The 20474-nt window shown below is 46.2% G+C and overlaps 1 protein-coding gene across 3 annotated transcripts in view; it reads left to right on the top strand.

Moving 5' to 3' along the window:
* The window catches only part of RANBP3L (RAN binding protein 3 like), a 235833-nt gene that overhangs the window by 30371 nt on the left and 184988 nt on the right, over positions 1–20474 (top strand). Inside the window, exon 2 of one of the 3 annotated variants that reach the window (XM_069627138.1) lies at positions 11185–11239. The exons of 1 other annotated variant lie outside the window; for it this stretch is intronic. In XM_069627138.1, the coding sequence (XP_069483239.1) occupies positions 11185–11239 (55 nt within the window). Of the gene's footprint in view, positions 1–11184; positions 11240–14078; positions 14155–20474 lie in introns of those variants that run through there. One more of the 3 variants, XM_069627139.1, reaches the window with a different exon arrangement.

Raw genomic sequence — 20474 nt, 5'->3', positions numbered from 1 at the left:
TGTTTTGTCCACGAACTTGCTGGTGCCAGGTAGACTTGCATCTGGGGTAAAAGGCAAGTCTGAAGTATTACTCTTGTTGTGGGTTAGGCAAAGTTTTGATGCAGTACCCCTTGGGACCACTACACACAACTAGGACTACAGGTGTAAGCAAAACCAACCTTTGGTATAAGTCTGTACTACACAGTTTTGGTAGCAGAGCTGAGCAGCCATGCTTATGTCAAGAGGGGAATTTGAGCAGTAATGATGTTACACAGAGGTCTACAATCACAAGTGTTCAAGTAAACTCTTAAACTCAAGGTTTCTTTACTCAAGGTTTCTTTGATAAATACTTATTAATTTATTTATCTGTCAGTTATAAAACATTCGTTAGAAGGAGGCAATATAATCACACACAAATATACTTCAATACTATATCAGAATACTTTTCAAGAGGAGTAAAAAAGGCAAAGATTATTAGAACATGAAAGGTTACAGTTATTCTTAGACAGTGCAAAAACTTCGCCAGAAGAGTCAATTTAATTCAATAGGCTAGGCCAAAGTCAATGGGCTAAAGTCTTGGATAGGATAAAGCGGTTCTGGTAAAAAGTTCTTGGATGAAGTTTGTAAAAAGAAGTCTTGTTTCACAGTACCTTTCAATGAAGAAAAAGATGCAGCCGATGACTTCTGTTCCTGGCAGTTCCTGCAGATCTCGCTGTTCCTGTGCCTCAGTCGTGGGGACAAGAGGGAGGACGTCGGGGGACTCCTGCACTGCACTGGGACTGGTCAAAAAGCTAGTAATTGGCAAACTTCAATTCCGGTGGCTGTAAGTAACACACACAAAGTGGTGTCTCTCTCCCTGGTATTAAGGTTTCCTGCAGCACTCTGAGGAAAATGCAACCAGCTCCGTGATTGGTATCCAGGTGGCTTACTGTCGAATTGATTGGTTTCACCAACTCAAAGGGAGAAGTCCTTTCAGGGCTTCTCTGTCGAGGTGCACTTGGCGATTCGGACCTGCAGCAGGGCTTCTTCGGGCAAACCAACGGTCCAGGAGTTGCAGCAGCCGTCCGCTTCAAGTTCGTCTTTGGTTCTTTCGTTCCAGTAGTCGACTCTGCCTTCCAAGCCAAGAGACTGGCCTTTTATTTAGTTCTCTCCCATTCAGTCCAGCCTAGCTGTTACTCACCCAGCTGGGTGGCTGTCCTTGCCGGACATTCAGCCAGCCAATCACTGCAGAGTGCATTTGGGTCTCCTAGGAGACCAAGCACAGGGAGTGTAAGGCACCTCCCTCACTTCCTGCCCACCCCAGCCACTCGGGCACCAGGGGCGGTCTTCACTCCGGAAGCCCGCCAAAGGCGAATGAAAAGAGACCAAACCTGGTTTGGTGCGCAGAGCAAAACTCTAGAAGGACCTTTCCACATAGAAATGGTGAAAAAAGAAGACTGGGACCTGTTTTTACAGAGGGGGCTCGGACGCCATCTTGAAAAACATGGCTCCTGCGATTTAACGCTACTGGTGCTTGCGGTCGGGAAAAATCATGGTAGTTTGTTGTAAAACCACTGCCAGCAGCCATTCTGAGAGGAAAGGGTAGCATTTGACGGTGTCCAGTCATTTGGTCGAAAAAAAACTGGTCGACTGCAATTTGGTCGACGCAATTTGGTCGAAAACCAAATGGTCGAATTTTTTTTTTATTTATATATTTATTTTTCGGGTTTTCGTTTTGTAAAAAAAGGGGTTTTTAGAGAAAAAAAGGGGGTGGGGGGGACCCCCCCAAAAAAATAAAAAAAAGGGATAAAATAAAAAAATAAAAAAATTCGACCATTTGGTTTTCGACCAAATTGGTTCGACCATTTGTCTGGTCGACCAATTTTTTTCGACCAAATGTCTGGTAACCGCATTTGACTGCTACATGAGTTTCTAGACACAGGGGATACTAAGTAACCCCTCCAGCACTCTATTGTAAGATAGGGTGTGCTGGGTCTAGGATTTAAAAAGACTAGTAAAGTCAATTTCACTTTACTTACTCTGGGAAACAGTAGTTTGAAATGAAAAAATGATGCCTATGGAGTTGGTTAGGCTCCATAACCAAAAAAAAACACAAGAGTAAAACACATGAGAGAGTGGGAAAAAGGGTTATGCTCTCTCCAGGTAAAAAAATCAAGTCCTCAAAATCCAAGTTGCTGGTGGTCTCTAAGGTGAAGGGAATTAGCACATTTATGAGAATTCTCCCTAACACTGTGCATGATGTTTGTGTGACTTGGGTAGGAGCAGATGGCCTTGTTTTTGGATGTCAAGGTCGTAGGCTTAGTGTTGCCTTAAGGAGTTTATGCCCAAACTGCAATTAGTCGAGTCTGCCCACACACAAAATCGTTTGAGGAGTATGATAACTTGACAGTCTTGAGTTTAAACAAAGATCGGTTGATGTCCCATAACACGCTGTTTGTGGTCAAAAGAGGTGAATTAACATCTAGCTAAGAATACAGCATTAATGGCCCCTGCCGAGGGAGCTGTGTAGTCTAGGCTTACCCGTACTCGTAATGGCCTGCAAGCCTGAGGTGATTGGCTAGAATAAAGCAAGGGCTTCACTAATGGCTTAGGGTTATTACTGGACGATTAAGGGTCCCTGGTGTCTATTAACCCCATTAGCAACCTAGCATCAAGCATGAGGTAGTAAGGGTGCCGTCAGACCAAACAAATTGTTCCCTTTTCAAAGGGTGCACACGGTCATTTGTTCTTTCATATTAAAGGGAAGTGTTGACCAAGAGAAGATGGGAGCACGGAAACAAGAGAAAGAGGGCACTTTGAGTAGGCCCCGTTTATACTTTCCATGGTGGTGGACTTGTGGGGTCTGTCAGTAAAAAGGGGACTATGGCAGTATGAAGCCCCCACAGGTAAGTCAGTGGACTGGTGGGGGGGAGGGTTGAATGGTAGTGTGGAGGGACGAGAGGTGCAGAGCAATGCGGGAGACGGTAGCAGGGAGAGATTCTCGGAACAGAGGCTTTTATCAGCAGATTATCAAGGTCAGACAGGTTCCTATCCCAAGGAGCTGCCCTCAGCGTTCCATCCTGTAAAACCAATAAAACGAGTGTTTAAATGAATAGCATTCTTTCATGAGTCACTGCACTACAAAACTAGGGTTAAGTACTGTATGTCACACAACAATTCTATGTCAAGGCCCGGATTATGGGCTCTCTTCACTTTCTCGAGCAACATCAAAATAACAATATCAAAGTGAAACAAATTGAAAAACTACAAATCCCGACGTAGTTCGAGTCTTTAGTAGATCATTGGTATTGGACTTTAAAAATAAACACGCGACAGTCTAACAGCAATAATACATAACCAACTCTTCTTGTTCTCACTTCCACTCCACCAAAGCACGTGATTGGGCTGCAGCAGCTCTAAACTGCCCAATCCGCTAGCCAGCAGGCGAAGCCGGCCCTACACCAAAGGTCTTCACTTAAGTCACTGTATACTCCTGTTTGCGCCGGTGCGCGCCGCTTGGACCATCCACCGTTCAATATGAGGTTTAAGGTAAGCCTACCTGCCAACCTCAGCAGGCTTACACTGCAGTGCCTGCCTCTACCTGCGCTTTGCAAACCCCTATGATCCTATCCTAAAGTCGCCACCCCCAACGCCTACGGCTGCCGCACGACCGGTCCTTCCCTGGCCGACGACCCCAGCCCTGCAGACAAACTGTTCGAACACTTTTGCCATAGCACGACCGCCTCAACGCTGTACCTAGCCTTCACTCGGATCCTAGCCCTGCATGCTCATCCTATACCATGCTCACAAGACTCCTTCAACCCCAAATTGAGCATGATCAGAGTATCAGCGTTCAACTGCAACAATGAGACAGGGCTAATGCGAGTCATATTGTGTCGCGCTTGTGCCCTTATTGCAAACGACTGCCTCTGCTTTTTATTGGTGATCGAACTAAACATTAATACATGTTATTGAGCAGCACTTGCGCCCTCCTGCAAATGACCGCCCCTCGCATTCTGAAACAATAGTCACTGGTGTGCATTAAGCTGCGTCTGTACCCACATGCAACTGTCTTCATTCTGTATTTTGTCGCATTGCAACTAACTTTAATCTGTACTTAGCCATATTTGAGCCCACACGGCTAAGGCTTATCATTCATATCTAGCCACATTCTAGCCTCTCAATGTAATTTATTCCGAGTTGTATCTAGCCTCACAAGGGTAACTAACCAGGAGCTGCATTTAGTGAGACCGTAGCTGCCCAACTCTAGACTCTAAAGCTAATTAGCCTCACCTAGCTAAACCTCGTAATGCCAATAACCCTGAGCTGCATAAAACCGAACTCAGCCTCCCTACGCCAGGACACAAAGCTGTTGTCGCATTTTTGTTTGTATTTTGCCCGTTTAGAGGCTCACTATTATCTGCACTTTGCCCACTATTGTTGTTTGCATTTTGCCTGCCTTGGATGCCCCCTATTGATGTTTGCTTTTTGCCTGCCTAGAGGCCCACTGTCAATATCTATATTTTGCCTATTCTGGCAATCTGACCTCCAGTGAAGAAGGTAGAGCACAAGTGAGCCAGAAGAGGAGCCACCACAGTCTGGGGCAAGTCGTTCAGAAGGCTCTGGAAACCAGTTTGGGGGGATCCCATCAATTGGCCATTATGGAGGACTGGCTGAAGTTCTCGCAAGGTATGGAAGAATTCTGGGGGGCAGGTGGACATGGGAGACAGAAAGGGGGAAGAAAAAGAGCGTGTAAAGCACGAGATGCCAAGGTCCTCCCTCCCTGCTCCCTCCCCCCCCCTCACCCAGGCACGCCACAGAAAAATGAGAATAAGAAAATCCCCTCACTGGCTCCCCATGGCTGCAAGGATCAAGTTCAAGACCCTTTGCATTGTCCACAAAGCTTTCCTGGGCCTGGGCCCATTCTATCTGCAATGCTCTCTTCCTAAATACTCTCCCTCCCGAACACTCTGCTCTTCTTCCTCCAACTTTCTGCGGGTGAGCTGCTTCTCCAAGCAGAGACTTTGAGGGAGATCTTTATCCACTGCAGGTGCCTCTCTCTGGAACAGCCTCCCTCCGTCTTGAGTCGGAGCTCCTTAAGTTCCAGAAAGTCCTCAAAACTTTCCTATTCGCCGCCTCCTTCCCCCGCCCTCTTCCCTGCTAACCACCTCTTTCTTCTCTGTCACCCTCTCGCCTCTGTTTCTGCTCAGTTTCAATGACTGGCTGCCTGGTGTACTTTCAGAGCCTCACAGGGCCTTGCACTTGCCGCAGCACTACTGCACTTAGGTTACTACCCATGAGAGTGGAATCTCTCTGCACTTAACCGATGTTCTGATGGGACTGGGCATACTTGGTCCCTATTGTCCCCCCTTTCTTCATGCACTTCCTTTTCCTTGCACCTGCATGATCTGAATGTACCATGCCTAGCAACATTGCTTGTCTTGTCTTCCTTATGTCGTCCCCTCCCATGAATGGGTGCGCTTTGAAACACTTGTATATAAGCACATAATAATAAATAAACAATCAATCAATCAAAAAAGCAGTGAAGTCCAGGAGGAAAGAGAGCAAGTGGCACGACACATCCTCAGAGTTCAGAAGAGGATGACAAATGGCAAGATCACTCCTTGGAAGAGGAAGTAGAAGTGTCATCATCTTGCAGTGAGGAGAGGGAGAAGAAAGCTACTACGAAAAAGAAAGCCACAGACGGAGGAAGATGCCGGGAGGACTTGACCCGGATGTGCTAATCCCCCCGTGATCTGTGGAGTTGGAGCTGCCGTATAAAATAGCCTCATATCTAAAAAAGCGTCTGAGAACGCTGTTAACAAAAGGAGGCCCAGAACAAGCTTAGGGCGGAATGCCAGAGGCCCCATCTTCCGGAGGGAATAGCAGAGACTCCGTAAATCGATGACAAGATGGTAACATTTATGAGCAAATATGCAAAAGATACCAAGAAAGGTCTGGATAGGTCCTGGCGTTCCAGTCAGGCCAAGATAAGATACCACAGATGGTGGATGAGGCTAAAGACAAGAATGAGGCTATACATCCAACAATAATGGCAGGCTGGGTGATCTGCCTTTTAGGCAACGCCAACAGAGCGAGAGACGCAGATCAGTCCTTGTAAAGATAGACCCTAAACTCAGCGAGTTAGCCATGTCAGAGGCAGCAGCAGCGGCAAAAGTAAAGCTATTTAGCGACTCCTTAAAGGAGTTAACAAAATTCACCAATTCGTATGCCGCCATCAATGAGGCACAAGCGCCCCTGAAATAGGCGTTTGCAAAACAAATTGTTGGACGGGCTGGCAGGGAAAGGGGCCGCTCTGCCAGCCGTTATACATTAAACGGGTCCTTTAACGACAGAAGTCAGTGGAGATAGGACAATCCTGATTTTCTCAGCCACGACATCCGTCTTGAAACAGTGCTGGCTGTACGTTTGCAGCAAAGAACAGCTCCTGTCATCATACTTAGCGTTCAGTGTAATGTGTTTTTATGGGGACAGGGACGTTTTCAGGCGCCTCTGTGTCAAAGTTTCTAGGCATCCGTACATCAAACACGAACTATGCCGATCAAAACCCAATGATGGCAACCAGGCCGAGCTGGGACCACAAACCTAAGAAGTGTAACTCAGGAAGAAACAGGGGTTGCGTTTGAACGAGGAAGCACCATTAAGCCAAGCAGCTAAAACAAGTGCGTACTAATAAAGTGAATTTCTTAGTAGTGATATTAGTTGTGTTACAGGTTTTTTTGTGCCATGTAGATAGATTACTGCCTAACTTTTGCCATTCATTGTGCCCATTTGCATAATGTATTTTTGTTTTTCTTTACGGGCAATTGTTCTTCTAGGTATCTTTACAATTCAGATGGTTTAATACAAAGACCGGCTCAAAACAATATCTTATTCGCCAAGAACGAATTATCACTAATAAACGTTCGATTGCAAATTTTGAGACCTAATGTTGCGCGTGCCTCAACATTTGCTCTCGCCAATAGCGACTGGCTACTGATAATTAACTTTTGGTGATTTAAGAAATGATGTGCTCTGTGAATGTGGACAATTTGAGGGGGTGCCAAGCTGTTACCTTGTGCCTTGAAATGTGTACCCCTGATGTAGAGCATCATCAATTGGATTAGAACATTATTTCCCCCATTCTACATGGGAGATTACAGTAGCAGCATGCACATGTAATGCAATGCACTAGAAGATCACTAGAAGATCATCTACTTGAAACATTATTGTATACAGCTTACAAAGTTATGCTCCTCTCTCATGTATGGTCACACAACAGTCCTTGCCCAGCTGTGCCACCAGCCTCCAATCAATCTCACTGTAATGCTCTGCTGACATAAAGCGGGACCTCATGGGGAGTTCCTCTGCTTGCCTGACCTTTGAATTATCACGTAATTCAATAATCACACTAAGTGTGAACTCCGAGCTAGGAAGGTTTTGAACAGCCGATACTGATGTAGAGGAGGAAAGTTGTGATTTCCCTGCCGTCCCAGACAGACTGTGTGGTAGGTGGGACACAATCCAATAAAAAGGGACAGTCCCACAAAATACGAGACAATTGGAAACTCTTTGTGCTTCAGAATACTCACTTCTAAAGAGCACGTCCTGGTTCTCCATTTCGAAGGTCCCACCCATGTCTTAACAGCTTTAAAAGGCCATGTGTGCCATTGATCCGACTGCTTCATGCACTTGCGTTATTACCATTAGTTTAACCTAGTTGTATCAATGGGCATGAGTGCAGGTCTGTGTGCCCTACTTTGTCCAGTTTTGACATGGTGGGTACGAAGGAGTTTGATCCTCCTTTTCATGCTATGTATGACATTGTTGATATGGTACTTAAGATCTCCAAGAGCCTGCATACTTACTCTTTACAGCTGTGCAGGAGCGAAGACTCTCCTCCACATGGAACCTGCCTCATTTTGGGTTCTATGGGGACAACACAGCTCATGCTTCCCCAGCCACCTATCCTCTAGATATACCTTAAGTGACAGTGGCCATCATACAGGGCATTCACAAGAACAATCCACATAGCTGTCATTAACAGCATGTCTTGCATTACCCACTAGCTACAAATAGCAACATGGGTGTCGCAGGGCTCGTGGCGAGTAATGCGATCACACTATGCTCAATTGACAGGCATACAGAGATTGGATAGTCCCCCACACAAGATATTAAGATTGTTTACATCTAGAATTAGGTCTAGAAGTAAAGATTTTTAAAACATTTTTATTATTTAAATTGAAAGGTGGCTGTACCTTTTGGAAAACTGGATGAACTGAAATGACCTTACTGTTTGAGTGACACCGTGCTCGTTGAATGGCGGTGTGGGTCGTGTTAAAGAAATGTTAGCGTGAACATAGTTCATGCAGATACTCTAGGGTGGCTATGCTAACTAATGGCTTTCAGTTGCAAACTGCCCAACACGTAATACGCAGAAATGGCTCTGCATGGTTTTATCAAAGTAAATTACTCCGTGTTCAATTTAGTTTTAATTCGTCTTCTTTTAAAATCGAGGGTTCCTCCATGTCCCCCATATACCACCCTAAATAACATACTAATTTACTTCGATAAAACTGCGGTGTACAGCACAAATATACTGAATGCAGGATACCTCAGATGTTTGGATGCCTTCCAATGGCTGCACACAAAGACCATTGTATTCAACGCAATTACTGTCACAGCTTAATGCCCTTTCTCTCCCCTACTCCTTCCTTCTTTTATCCCTGTCCCCATTATCCAATATGTACACTGAGCCCATCATCACGGTAGTGGTCTTAGGGCATCCAAGGCTATTCCAAATGTAGAATATTGTGGCCTTGTCAGGGTGCCGCCATACCGTAGTCTATGATAGTAGAAAAAGGTTTGCGGGTTAGGGGGATTGGCAAACCACAGTTTCCTTTTGGCAAAAAAATTCAGTGGGGTAAAAATGGTAGGATGTGAGGGAGATAATACGGTTGTGGTATGCACATTTCTTTGCTGCGATTAGTTACCAGTCAGCATGAGAGAAATTTCAAGAGCGCTGTGTTCCGCTTGAGCAATGGCAATATCTAGGCCAGACAATGCCTAGTACTAGAGGTAGATGGAGTTTGGCTGTGTGATGGACTTGACATGTGCTCAAGTGGGAACCTGTAGTGTGGAAGCTTTTTACCAGATTGATGAATCAGAGTCCAAGAGCGGGGGGAGGGGGAGGGGTTTCAGCTCTGCACACACCCCTAGAAAGCAATGACCCCTTCCCGCCATAAACATTTCTACACAAACCCACACTTTCCAAACAGAAACATGCACACTTACTCGCCCACCCGCCCCCTACCGTCCACACAACAAACACTCGTCCTCGACCCACACATACACACTTGCCTTCACCACCTGTGGCTTCCGTCTTCCATCTTGGCCGGGCCTGTCAGTCTTCTGCGCACTCGACCCACACATACACAACTTGCCTTCATCACCTGCTTCCCTCTTCCGGCTTGGCCCCTCCCATCAGCCTCTGCGAGCACTCGTATGCGACTGGGGCATGACAGTTGAGCGATCTCAAAGTGCTTTTTCTAAATCGGTCTTCTTGTTTTAACAATTTTCCCTCAGGACCCAGATAATACTTAGGCACCTGGAGCTACAGGCCAAGCACAGTAAGACAACAACCTATTGAATGTGCACATTCTATGTCTGGCTCCGACTAACACACAGACTGACCCTTGCTTTCTATGCCTGGTTCTGACTAACACATAGGGCCTCATTTCGAGTGTGGCGGTCTGGAAACAAGGGTGCCGGTGAGCTGACTGGCACCCTTGTTTCCTGACCGTCACAATAAGAGTTTGCCTGCCAGGGCCGTTGCACTCGGCAGGTCTGACCTGCCGGGCGCATTGCCCGCAGTTAGCAGACTTTTCACGGAAGCTCAAACACCGTTAGAAACGGTGCTTCCGTCTCCCCACTGCCATAGAGTTCTATTGGACTCTATGGCAATGGGGAGTTACAAAATCCGACGCCCAACTTCCCGCACTTCTGGAACTCGTAATGTCCCGGTAGGCACCGGGAAGTCAGGCGCCGGAATCGATGTTACAGGGTTACCTCCAGCCTCGTAATGAGGCCCATAGACCCTTGCTTTCTCAGTAGAGTTTTTCTCTGAGCATGTTAATGACATGATGAAAGTAAAGAGGGTGGGGATTGTCAAGGCCAGGGGATGGTAGTTAGTTTTGCTGTTACAAAACAAAGCCGAAAACCGGAAATTGAGTATATTTTCAAAAATATGATGGCTGATATCAAGACATCTTCTCTGACAATTGCTTAAAGGGACAACCTCAAGTGAATGATATCTTTAGCAGTTTAACAAACACCAGGTAGGGAGTGCTGTAAACTAACAAACTGTGCTCAAGGATGCGTGCAGGAGACTTGGGAGTGGTCAGAGTGACATAGATAGGGCTACAAGGGAGACCACTAGCGCAGATTGAGCCGCACCTGATCTCTTCAAGAAAGAAAATCAAGTGCAACTATAGGTCACCTGCAGGAGGTACTAAATCATGGAGTCACAATGTGGTCACTCGGCATGCTGTCAGATGTTTGTATGCATCCCGTCTGCATGTTGTACATTAATTTCTCTGGGTTTTGTAAATATGTCCCTCCCAAAAAGTACATGAACAAGCCAATGGAGTAAATCGCCCTCCTGTAAATAATAATTACGAGAAAGTGGGGGAACAAACTAATGTAATTTCCTGGCCATTTGCATAAAAGCAAAGCTTTTTTGGGGAACATAGGAATGACCACTGAATTTTATATTTGAAATATGTCGTGTGATAGAGATTCAAGCTTGAACCCCTTCTGAGCATGTAATACAAACTGGGCTCTCTGCTCATTATTAGAGGCTGGCAGGATAGCTCTGTGGGTTGGGCGGTCGCTGGTGTGATCTGTGTGTGTTCTGCAGGTTGCATTTCCGAATCTCTAAGGCTAACCGACCCTTTCATCCTTCTGAGGCTGATAAATGAGTATCAACTCTGGTTGGGTGATATTGTTTGTATATGTGTTCTATGTAAAGGGCTTAAGCATAAGTGATATATAAATAACCTTGCAAGATGGATCTGCCTGATATTTTGCAAACACAAAGTTTGTAACTGCCCCTCCCCCACCCAATCAGACTGGACATTTTGGGAAAGATTAGTTACAAAATAAAAGTCATTAAGAGAGCAAAAACAAATAACACTGTTTTTGTTTTACTCTCATTCATTTCCCCAGAGAGAAAAAGTCAAAATGTCTGCACAACCAAAAGCGCTGCACGGAATTGGACCAGGTACGAAACAACTTGGGCACAAAGCTTTCTATTTCCGGGAAGGGTCTGGCGTCATTCCATCAAGAAGCTGTTAAATATTTGACAGAGAAAGGGGTGCCCCTTCTCCCAAAATTATAGCTATACATTTGGGCCATGATGCATCAGAGAGGCTTTTCAGCATTGGAAAAGCAACCCTTTTTTTGTCCGATGCAAGAGATAACCGCGGTTATAAACTGGGTTGGCCGAAAACAAACGAAAAGTGCAAAAAAGCCATTTGGAGGTGGAAAAAGGATGAAATGGCATCAGGCTCGAGGTGGGGCTGGGGGAGTGGGAGTTGCAGTTGGTCAGGGAAACGAGTTAAAACTCTAACAGTTTTGCATAACCTGGATTCTACCCAGGAATAACCTTGGCTACAATCAAGATCTGACCGGCGCTGCTAGTGCGGCACACTAAAAGAGTGATGGGGGTAACAGGAGAGGAAGGGTAAAATCACCTGAGGAGAGTCGGGGGACCATGGGAAAAGGAGGGGGGGTCACTTTGTGGATGCTTGTGAGGGCGGGGAAGAGCTGATTTTTTCGAGCCTTTTCGTATAATCGTTATAACCAGGCATAACCCAGCTTATGGGTAGATGAATGGAATAGCCGCAGGCATCAGAAAAATGGTGTTTATAAAAAATAAACACACATTTTACAGGTACTGCAAGAATTAATTTTAAAGTGAACACGGTCAGTGGGCCCTAAAGAAACCTATTGGTGCAACAGACGGGTCATGGTAAAAGGCCAAATGGCATTGTGGGGGACATCAACGGGAACGTGCTGAGTTAAGCTGGTCATGGCTTCCTACACGTGAAAGTTAGAACACTTAAATGAAACTGTGAATGATGACAAGTGCAACACTAGAATGGAATCGTTATCACTAGCCTGTCTCACATCTAGACAGAATATTGAAAATTAGCAAGTGCCACACTCCGACATAATAGTGAATGATAGTAGGCATCACACCTAGACATAATTGCAAGGACAGCAATGCCAACTAACCAATCCACTAACAATTTCATCCCTCTGCATACTCCTCTCAAACTCTAACCAAACACAACCACAAGCCTAAAACGCAGCAAACCACACAAACTTCACTACACTGCAACAACAAAACAAACCGCACATAGACTTGCACAACAGCACACGATGACTATCGACCGTATAACACCCCAAGCCCAGCCAACGGACCCACCGGGCTGAGGCTGCCAACAGCACATCACTGCTGTCTAGCACTTTTCCAGCTCATTCCCACTAACCCACCCCCCACTCCCTCTTTCAGAGCCGCCAGAGCGCCAGGGGACCACTCCGGTGGTGATAGTCCGCAGTACAAATATCCTTTAACATTAACTACATCCTCTAAATTCCAAGGGTTTGGTTGTGTTAAATCTGCTCAACTTAACAGCACCTTAAAGTTTTTATAGTGGGAAAAAAAACACAAATTATTTTCAAATAATCAGTGTTCTGCCATTGATTCAAATAATGTGAACAGTGTTAATTACTGCAGGTATTTGCCTTTTATTTTTAAAATAACCTTTCAACACCAGTCTACATTTTATGCAAAGGAAAAGCTCAGCAAAATACCTTAATTCACGGTTGTGTGCTTGAATTCTATAATATTTTAAAATCAAGTGGCTGAACACGTAGTCGAGAAGTGTATTTCATCATGCTGTTAATTTGTGCACTCTACAATCCGAGGGCTGCCCATATATGGGTAACCGGTACCAAGCATAAACAACACGGAGATATTCCTAACAACACACAGTAACTGGGACTTCTGACCTGCATCTATCAATTGTCCCATGCCGCTATCCAACTAACGCATCCTGCCCTCCTTCCTTACAGAGCCACGCTCAACAAGGCCAACGTTACTGGCAGAAGGGTGCTATATTAGACATTCAGAATCCGCTTGATTACCACAATAACCCATTTACCGTTCTGCATTCGGATCTTGCTGCGTTAAATAAGACAAATGTAACAAGAATATGGATTAAATACTTTGCTAATGGTTTAAATGTATCCCTTCACAAATATCATATAAACAGTGCCAAGTGTGGCGCTGCCCCTTGAAGGACGCGCAAGGGGCCGCGTGCAGTATAAATAAAAGGTGCGACCGGGAAGCCCGAGCAGTACAGACGTGTCTGTACGTGTTGGGGGCTTACGGGCATCGTGAGTGGGGGTCATGGGACACCCATAACACCAAGAACCTTTGTATTGCTACCATTCCTCAATACAAAAACCCATGAATGCGATCATTGCTACGAGTATGACATTATAGAAAGCCAGTGCTAGCTGGCCCCGATTCCATGGCCCACACAAGGCGTATTTAATCGTACCGAAGAGTCGTGTAGTGAATACTCTGTGTCCATGATGCTCTAAATGGGATAGGGGAGCAGGGTGTTGGGGATCTGGCCACCGAAAAATTGCAATATTTTTATTTTTTACTTTTCATGATAAACTGTCATGACCATTATCTCGGGCGCATTATTCCGGTAAAATGTGGTAACTCAAACCGTGTTCCACAGCTCTCACTTTAAACAAATAAAAAAGGTAACGGGTCTGTGCTCTACTTTGAACGTGCCATCGAAGTACATTAAACACCGAGGGTTGGGTCCATATCACAGTAAGTACCTCAGGTACTGACTCATGAATAGAAGCGTGAAAGACTCAAAAACCGCATATCCTAGAATAACCCGCTTTCGAGCAACACCTCAGATGCGAAACCAGAATAGCCCTGTAAACAGCACGCGCGTACAGAACCAGGTGACGGCCAGTCTGGCCTGTCCTGGCTGGTTGTGTGGGTTGCCTGTCATGATGTCGCTCGTTGCCCCTCCCAGGCCAGTGAGTACGTAATGTTGACGCGCCGGGATTTGTTTTCGTGGCCCGCCTTCATTCACCAAGGTACGACAGAATGGCCGAAACCGGATCGGTCCGGTCTGAGGCGGCTGCTGGGCCGCAGGGGGTAGGCGCGGAGGGCTGTGGGCGGGGCGGCAATGCCCAGAGCTGCTTAATCGATGACTGGCCCAAGGGTGGGCGGGGAACGTGTTTGCCCCGGGCGCAAACAAATGATGACAAACCGTTTTATTGCTTTTACTAGAGCTGTTGCACAGTCCCCTCTGTCCGTCGTTGTACTGAACGATGCGTGTGTGGACCATCCAGTAACAGAAACACAACACGCTTGGGAAAATGGTAAACGGAGGACACAAATAAGTCTCGGCGCTTTTCCGTCTGTGCCGCAAACAATAGGAACATATGAATGCGTATCAAGCGTGTTAGTTACAGAAGATAAACACGAAGGTTCCTTGGCCCTTTACTGCTGTTTAATCTTGAGGTTTCCATTGGCCTGCTTATGGATTCCCGTCCGTTGGCGTGTTTACGTATCCTTGTGTACCGAACTCCATTTCTCTAATCAACCCTGCGCATCACTGTCTCTTGTAACTACTTTCACCTTTTGTACCCGGCCCCCACCTCCCAAAGTTGCACAGCGACTCCTTGCTTGCCAGGCCGGTTTCTATTTTAAACCTAGCTAGGAAGAAACGGTGCTGTACGAGTAATTTGAGGTTAACAGAGAACGGTGGATGGGAGGGTTATCAATTATAGTAGTGTGGGTGTCCCATATTACATGGGTGGTGTAGAAGTAGCAGGTGAACCCTAATGTATAATGGGTACCTCAAGGGCAGTCACGTCGCCAGATCTTCGTGATTGTATAAAAAGTAGCAGACCTCCACGTATACGTTTCAGGTCAAAACCTTTATTTTGGTTTTTATTGATAAAGTTAGTTCTTTGTATGAGCAGAAGGGAGACACAAATATGTCTCTGCAGGTGTCCTCAAGCCGTAATGTGTCGCATTGCCCGGGGAAGTGGTTTTTAGGGACCAGAGTCCTACTTGCCAACTTCTGTGGCCAAAAAGATGTAGGATTTTTCAAGTTTCAAAAATAATACTTCGCACAACAATTACATCACAGGAGAATACAAAACATACATTGTTGGCACCACTGGAGCATTGATATGATATCTAAAATACCATCAAACAGCACAAAATGGAAAGATGTTCAAATGTTTAAAATGCATAATTCTGAATGGTAAGTTAACACTGAATTCAATTACCTAAATTCACAGAAGGTAATCACACAGAGCTGGTAGGCAGTGCCTTAAGTGGCACTACAAATCGAGCCGGGGCTCATCGGGGGGGGGCGTGGCCTAACAGCGGGGGTCCTGCTGGCTCGTGAGGCCACGCCCCCTTGACAAGCCTCGGCTCAATGGGCTACTGGCACCCCTGCCAGGCAGCCTTTTGTAGAGATCAGCACCCTCTCCCCATGGGGGAGAGGGTGCTGATCTCTGCATTTGTTTTCTATAGGCTTGCCTGGCAGTGGACAGCGCCTCGTCTATTCAGCCTTAATGGTGGCGCTGCCCTTCGGCAGCGTCACCATTAAGGTTGAAAGGGTGAGGCCGCTGGAAGCAGAGGCCTTTTTCCTAAATACTGAAACTCCCGCGAATCCGCGGGAGCTTCATTATTTAGAAAGCAAGGCCTCTGCTTCCAGCGGCCTCACGTTTTCTCTATAATGGTGGCGCCGGCCCACAGGCATCCCTTCATTAAAGGGATGCCTCGCAGGTGCGGCGCCACCATTATGGCTGAAAGGCTTTTTTTTCTGAAGCCTGAAGCTCTCGCACACGAGCGAGAGCTTCAGGCTGTAGAAAAAAAGCCTTTTCGTGTAGTGGCTGGGGCTGCAAGGGGAGATTAGTGGGCACCGGCAGGGCCCCACCACAAAACGAAATTTCGGAGCCTGCCGGGGCCCAGCCCCGGCCCACTTAAAGCCCTGCTGGTAGGCAGCGTTTGCCACTGCTCTGTAGCAGCAGCATGGGCAATACATATGTATTCCTGCAGTGCAAAATTAATAACATAACAACATGGAGACTGATACCCTCGTCAGTCCGATATGCAGATGCTATGTGATGGTGTGCCACTTACCTTCACTGGTGCTTCACCTAAGGCCAGAGTGCAGGGCAGAGTTGTGTAACTGTCGGGTCACTGGATTGGTCTGAGCCCATCACTCAAAATAATTACTTACCTGCCCACCGCACAGACAGACTAACTAATGTGTCGCATGCTTTGTCATGGGCGGGTCTCAAGCAGCCTGCCTTAAAGTCACATAAATTAACTGCCCTGTAAAAAGCAGTAGGATCTGTCACCCAAATCTGTAGGCGGTAGGACTGCTTAAAAAGCAGTAGCCTACTACCTAAATCAGTAAGGTTGGCAAGTGCAACCCCCTAATTGCAATTTTTTGTGTCTATCTGGATTGGGCAGCTGGGTTTTTCAGATAGCTTAAAGTGTATTATGGCAATGGAAGTCCATATTTTGGGAAATTCAGATTTATGAACGGAAATATTAAATAATGATATGACATTTATAACGCGCCTGTATTCAAGTGTTTCGAGGCGTGACAAGACTAGGATGGGAAAACAAAGGGAGGACAAAATCGATCTTACTAGGGCTTGTGTCATTCAGATCACGCAAGTGTGGGGAAGAGGGAGGGGAGAAGTGCCAGGAGGGGAGGGAAGGGGAAAAGCACAGGTAACTCAATATGTGCAGCCAGCAGCTGGCTCATAAGCGAGGGAAGGGACTGTTGTGTTGCAGGTACAGACCCTTAAGTGCAGGGGGAAGCTCGCAGGCAGCGCAAGGGGAACTGAACATGCAGGAACCTGGGCCCGAGTTCAGAAGGGTAGCAAGGAGACCTGTGCGCTGAGCAGTCTGGGACATCGGCAGGTTAGAGGAAGAGAGAAAGCGGAAGCGAAAAGGAAGGTCTTGAGTTGCTTCTGGAACCAGTGATGGTTCTGCTCAAGTTTGAGACAGGCAGGCTGTTCCAGAGCGAAGCCCCAGCCGAGGAGAGAGATCTGCCCCAACTCTCTGCTTGGAGAAGCGTCCGACCCTCATAGATTTGGAGGTGGATGAGTGGAAAGCTTGAGAAGGACGATGTTTAGGAAGAGAAAGTTGGAGGTAGTGCAGTCCCATGCCCCAGAAATCCTTGTGGGCAATGCAAAGGGTCTTGAACTTGATCCTTGCAGCCACAGGGAGTCAGTGAAGAGATTTCAGCCAAGGACAAGTCTCGCAGTCCTGTTCTGGATAAGTCGTAAAAGTCGAAGAGTAGAGGCAGGCAGATTTAGAAAGAGGCTGTTGCAGTTGTCCAGCCTAGAGAGGACCAGAGCTCTGGAGGCAGTGAGCTTCCGGGGGGAAGTGAGAAAAGGAAGAATACCTCTGAGTAGGTGCAGCTGATAGTTTGACTTCTTAGAGACATCAGAGATGTGAGGAGAGGGGGCAGACGAAGATGACATCAAGGTTCTTAGCCTCACAGGAGGGAGCAGGAAGAGGGCCCAGAGTGGGCGGCCAGAGAAAGAGAGTAAAGAAGGGAGCAGGTGTGCTGATGAGGAGGATCTCAGTCTTACTGGCATTCAGGCAGAGATCATTGGCGGCACACCAATCCTGAACTGCGGCCAGACAGTGGTATGAGAGAAGGAGCAGACGTGGCTGAGGGGAGCCTGAAAGAGAGCTATGTGTCATCCGCATAACACTGAAAATTGGAGCAAAAAGTAGCGATGCAGTGGGCAAGAGGTTCCAGGTAGTGGTTAAAAAGCCAGGGTCTTCTCTGGTGATGGCTGACAACGCACCCCATTAGACTGCAGACTGCGTCACCCAGAGGTAGAGACGGAGAGATGTGACACTAGCATTCAAAATATTCTGCAAATATCAACACTTGACATTTTATTTTTAGAATTGTATCTGGATGACCAACAGTGCATATTCTTGGGTAGGGATTGGGCCATAAAGCAATGAACAGCAGAATAAATATACTAATTTTACAGTTCAAGAAAATACTGCAGTCCCTTTACATGGAGTTTGGAGTTGAGCCACAAAGGCCAGATTGCTGGGCTTGTATTTGAAAATATACAGTAAAAGTGACAACTGCAAAAACATTGACTTAACATATATAAATTTTAATTGGCAACATTTCTAAAAAAATGTCTTTTTTACTCATGGTGCCTCCCATCTTTAAATCCTCAGCATGCACTACAGTGGTGAGTGACTCAGGTTCTGGCTAGATTCTAGGTTTGTACTGTTAGACGTGTAGTGGAGGTGCTCAGAAAGCAGGCCAGAGGGGTTTGCATACAAACATTTTCCCGATCTGTCTTTCCCAGCCCTTCGTAGATAAGGAATAGAAGATTTGATGAGCAGAAGTTAAAAGCAGCTCCTGTCAGTCGGGAATCCCCTTCACCCACCCCCAGTCAACAGGAGCTACCTCTCGGCATTAGAGGGGCCAGTGCATGGTGCCACGACTTGCATAAGATGCAAACTATACATGATTATTGTCAATTCTCTTGAAGCCATTAGGCTTTATGTGTCTACTAGATGTGTCCTAATAATCAGAGAGAACTATTGGAAGTATAGAGACAGCAGTACTGTTGTAGAAACTGAGGACCTTTGCCGCCTATGTATTGTAGATCACACACAAGCAGAGGTCTCTGACACAAATAACATCGATATTTTTTTTGTTTTTTTGTCTGTCAAAAAACATTCCTAACTTTTTGACCCACAGAAAAAGTTAAACAGTCCGCCTGACTGTTTTTATAAATATTACCACGTTTTTAGATGCCTATTGGTGTTAGATTCGTCCAACTTCTTTCTTTTTTAAAAAAATAGTTTTTATTGATTTTACAAGTGTGAGGGAGTTACATGTTAGTTTCACAGTAGCAGTCACAGATCTAGATGCTTAGAAGTCAAATGGCAATAGTAAGACCTTAACTTGTTTTATTTATTCCCCCCCCCCCGTCACCTTCCCCCTACCTGTTCCCTCCCCAACTCATCTTAAGTGGCATAAGAGTAACGTTGTAATTCTTGGAAGACATTTACAGTTCCACAGTAGTTTTACATGCAGTACGACCAGAATCGTTTGCAGCAATGTGCGCTTGGTTTTTAAGTAAGTAATGCTTGGGACAACAATGATTAGTGTTAGTCAAGTAGCTTGAGGGAGTCCCAATATGCTGAGTAATATTCTTTGAAGGGTAGCCAGATCAGGTCTATTTGTGTGTGGGTTTCCATTAGTGTGGCTGTGAGGCTTTCCATTTCATAGATTGAGTGAGCTTTTGTTAACCATTCTCTTTCGGAGGGTAGGGTGCAACTTTTCCATTTAATCGTTAAGCAGATTCTCGCTGCAAGCAGCAAGTTTCGGGGCATGTGTGTGCATGTTACATATATGAATCCTCTTCATTTGATTCAACCCCAAACAATACTAACAACGGCGTGAGTGTTCTAGTAATACCATCTATTGCATGGATCCACCCTAGGACCTCCTTCCAGTATGTCTGGACTTTCCCACATTTCTACCACTGATGCCAGTAATCACAGGTATCCCCGCAATCTCTCCAGTAGTAAGGGGAGGTGCCTGGGAATATCGTAGATAGTCGCAGGGGGGTGTGTAGTGCCATCTTGTCAAAAGGCGTGTGTTGTGCATTTTATACTGCACAGATACTGACGAGCTCCACACACCTCTAGCTGGTCTACAAGCTCTAGGTCTGTGTCCCACTTGGTTTCGAATGTGGGCCGTGCAAGGTGACGCCTAGCAATCAGTGCTTTATACAAACAGGCTATTAAGCCTCTAGTGGTTTGGGATACGCTGAGGATTTGTTCAAACAGTGTGAGAGGGCGTTGGAGGGAACAACCCCACATTGGATCCTTAAGGATACTTCTCAATTGGAGGTAAAGCAAGTGGGGAATTGTGGTCCCGTGCAAGGCTTCCTCTAATTCATCCTTGGAAATGTAGGAGCCCCCTCTCCACATTTGCCCTACTCTCACTAGACCTGCTTCGTACCATGGTCGGAAACGGAGAACCCAGCTCAGGTCGTTGCGTATGGGGGGAGACCAAATACAGCTGAGGGGGGATGGCCAGATTGTGACCCCTTTCATGAGGCGCGAGGCACGGCATAATGACCATAACACAGATAGAACCCTGTGTTCTCGTATCCTTTGGGGCATGGCAGAGAGAGGGACCCCTAACCATTCACCAAGACTGACTGGTGCAAAAGAAGTGTTCTCCCGAGACGCCAATTGCTTTTCAGGCATTTTCCCACAGGTGGTCTGAAAGGATCCAAAGTCGGGAGGCTCTATAATAATCTGCTAAATCCGGCTATCCCATGCCTCCCATCTCCTTTGGCAGAATAAGAGTTGTGTA

Source organism: Ambystoma mexicanum, chromosome 6p (genome assembly GCF_040938575.1).
Source record: "Ambystoma mexicanum isolate Mex_15411 chromosome 6p, UKY_AmexF1_1, whole genome shotgun sequence".
NCBI classification, from domain to species: domain Eukaryota; kingdom Metazoa; phylum Chordata; class Amphibia; order Caudata; family Ambystomatidae; genus Ambystoma; species Ambystoma mexicanum.
The sequence above is the reverse complement of the archived record's forward strand: the minus strand, read 5'-3'. Positions and strand labels throughout refer to the sequence as shown.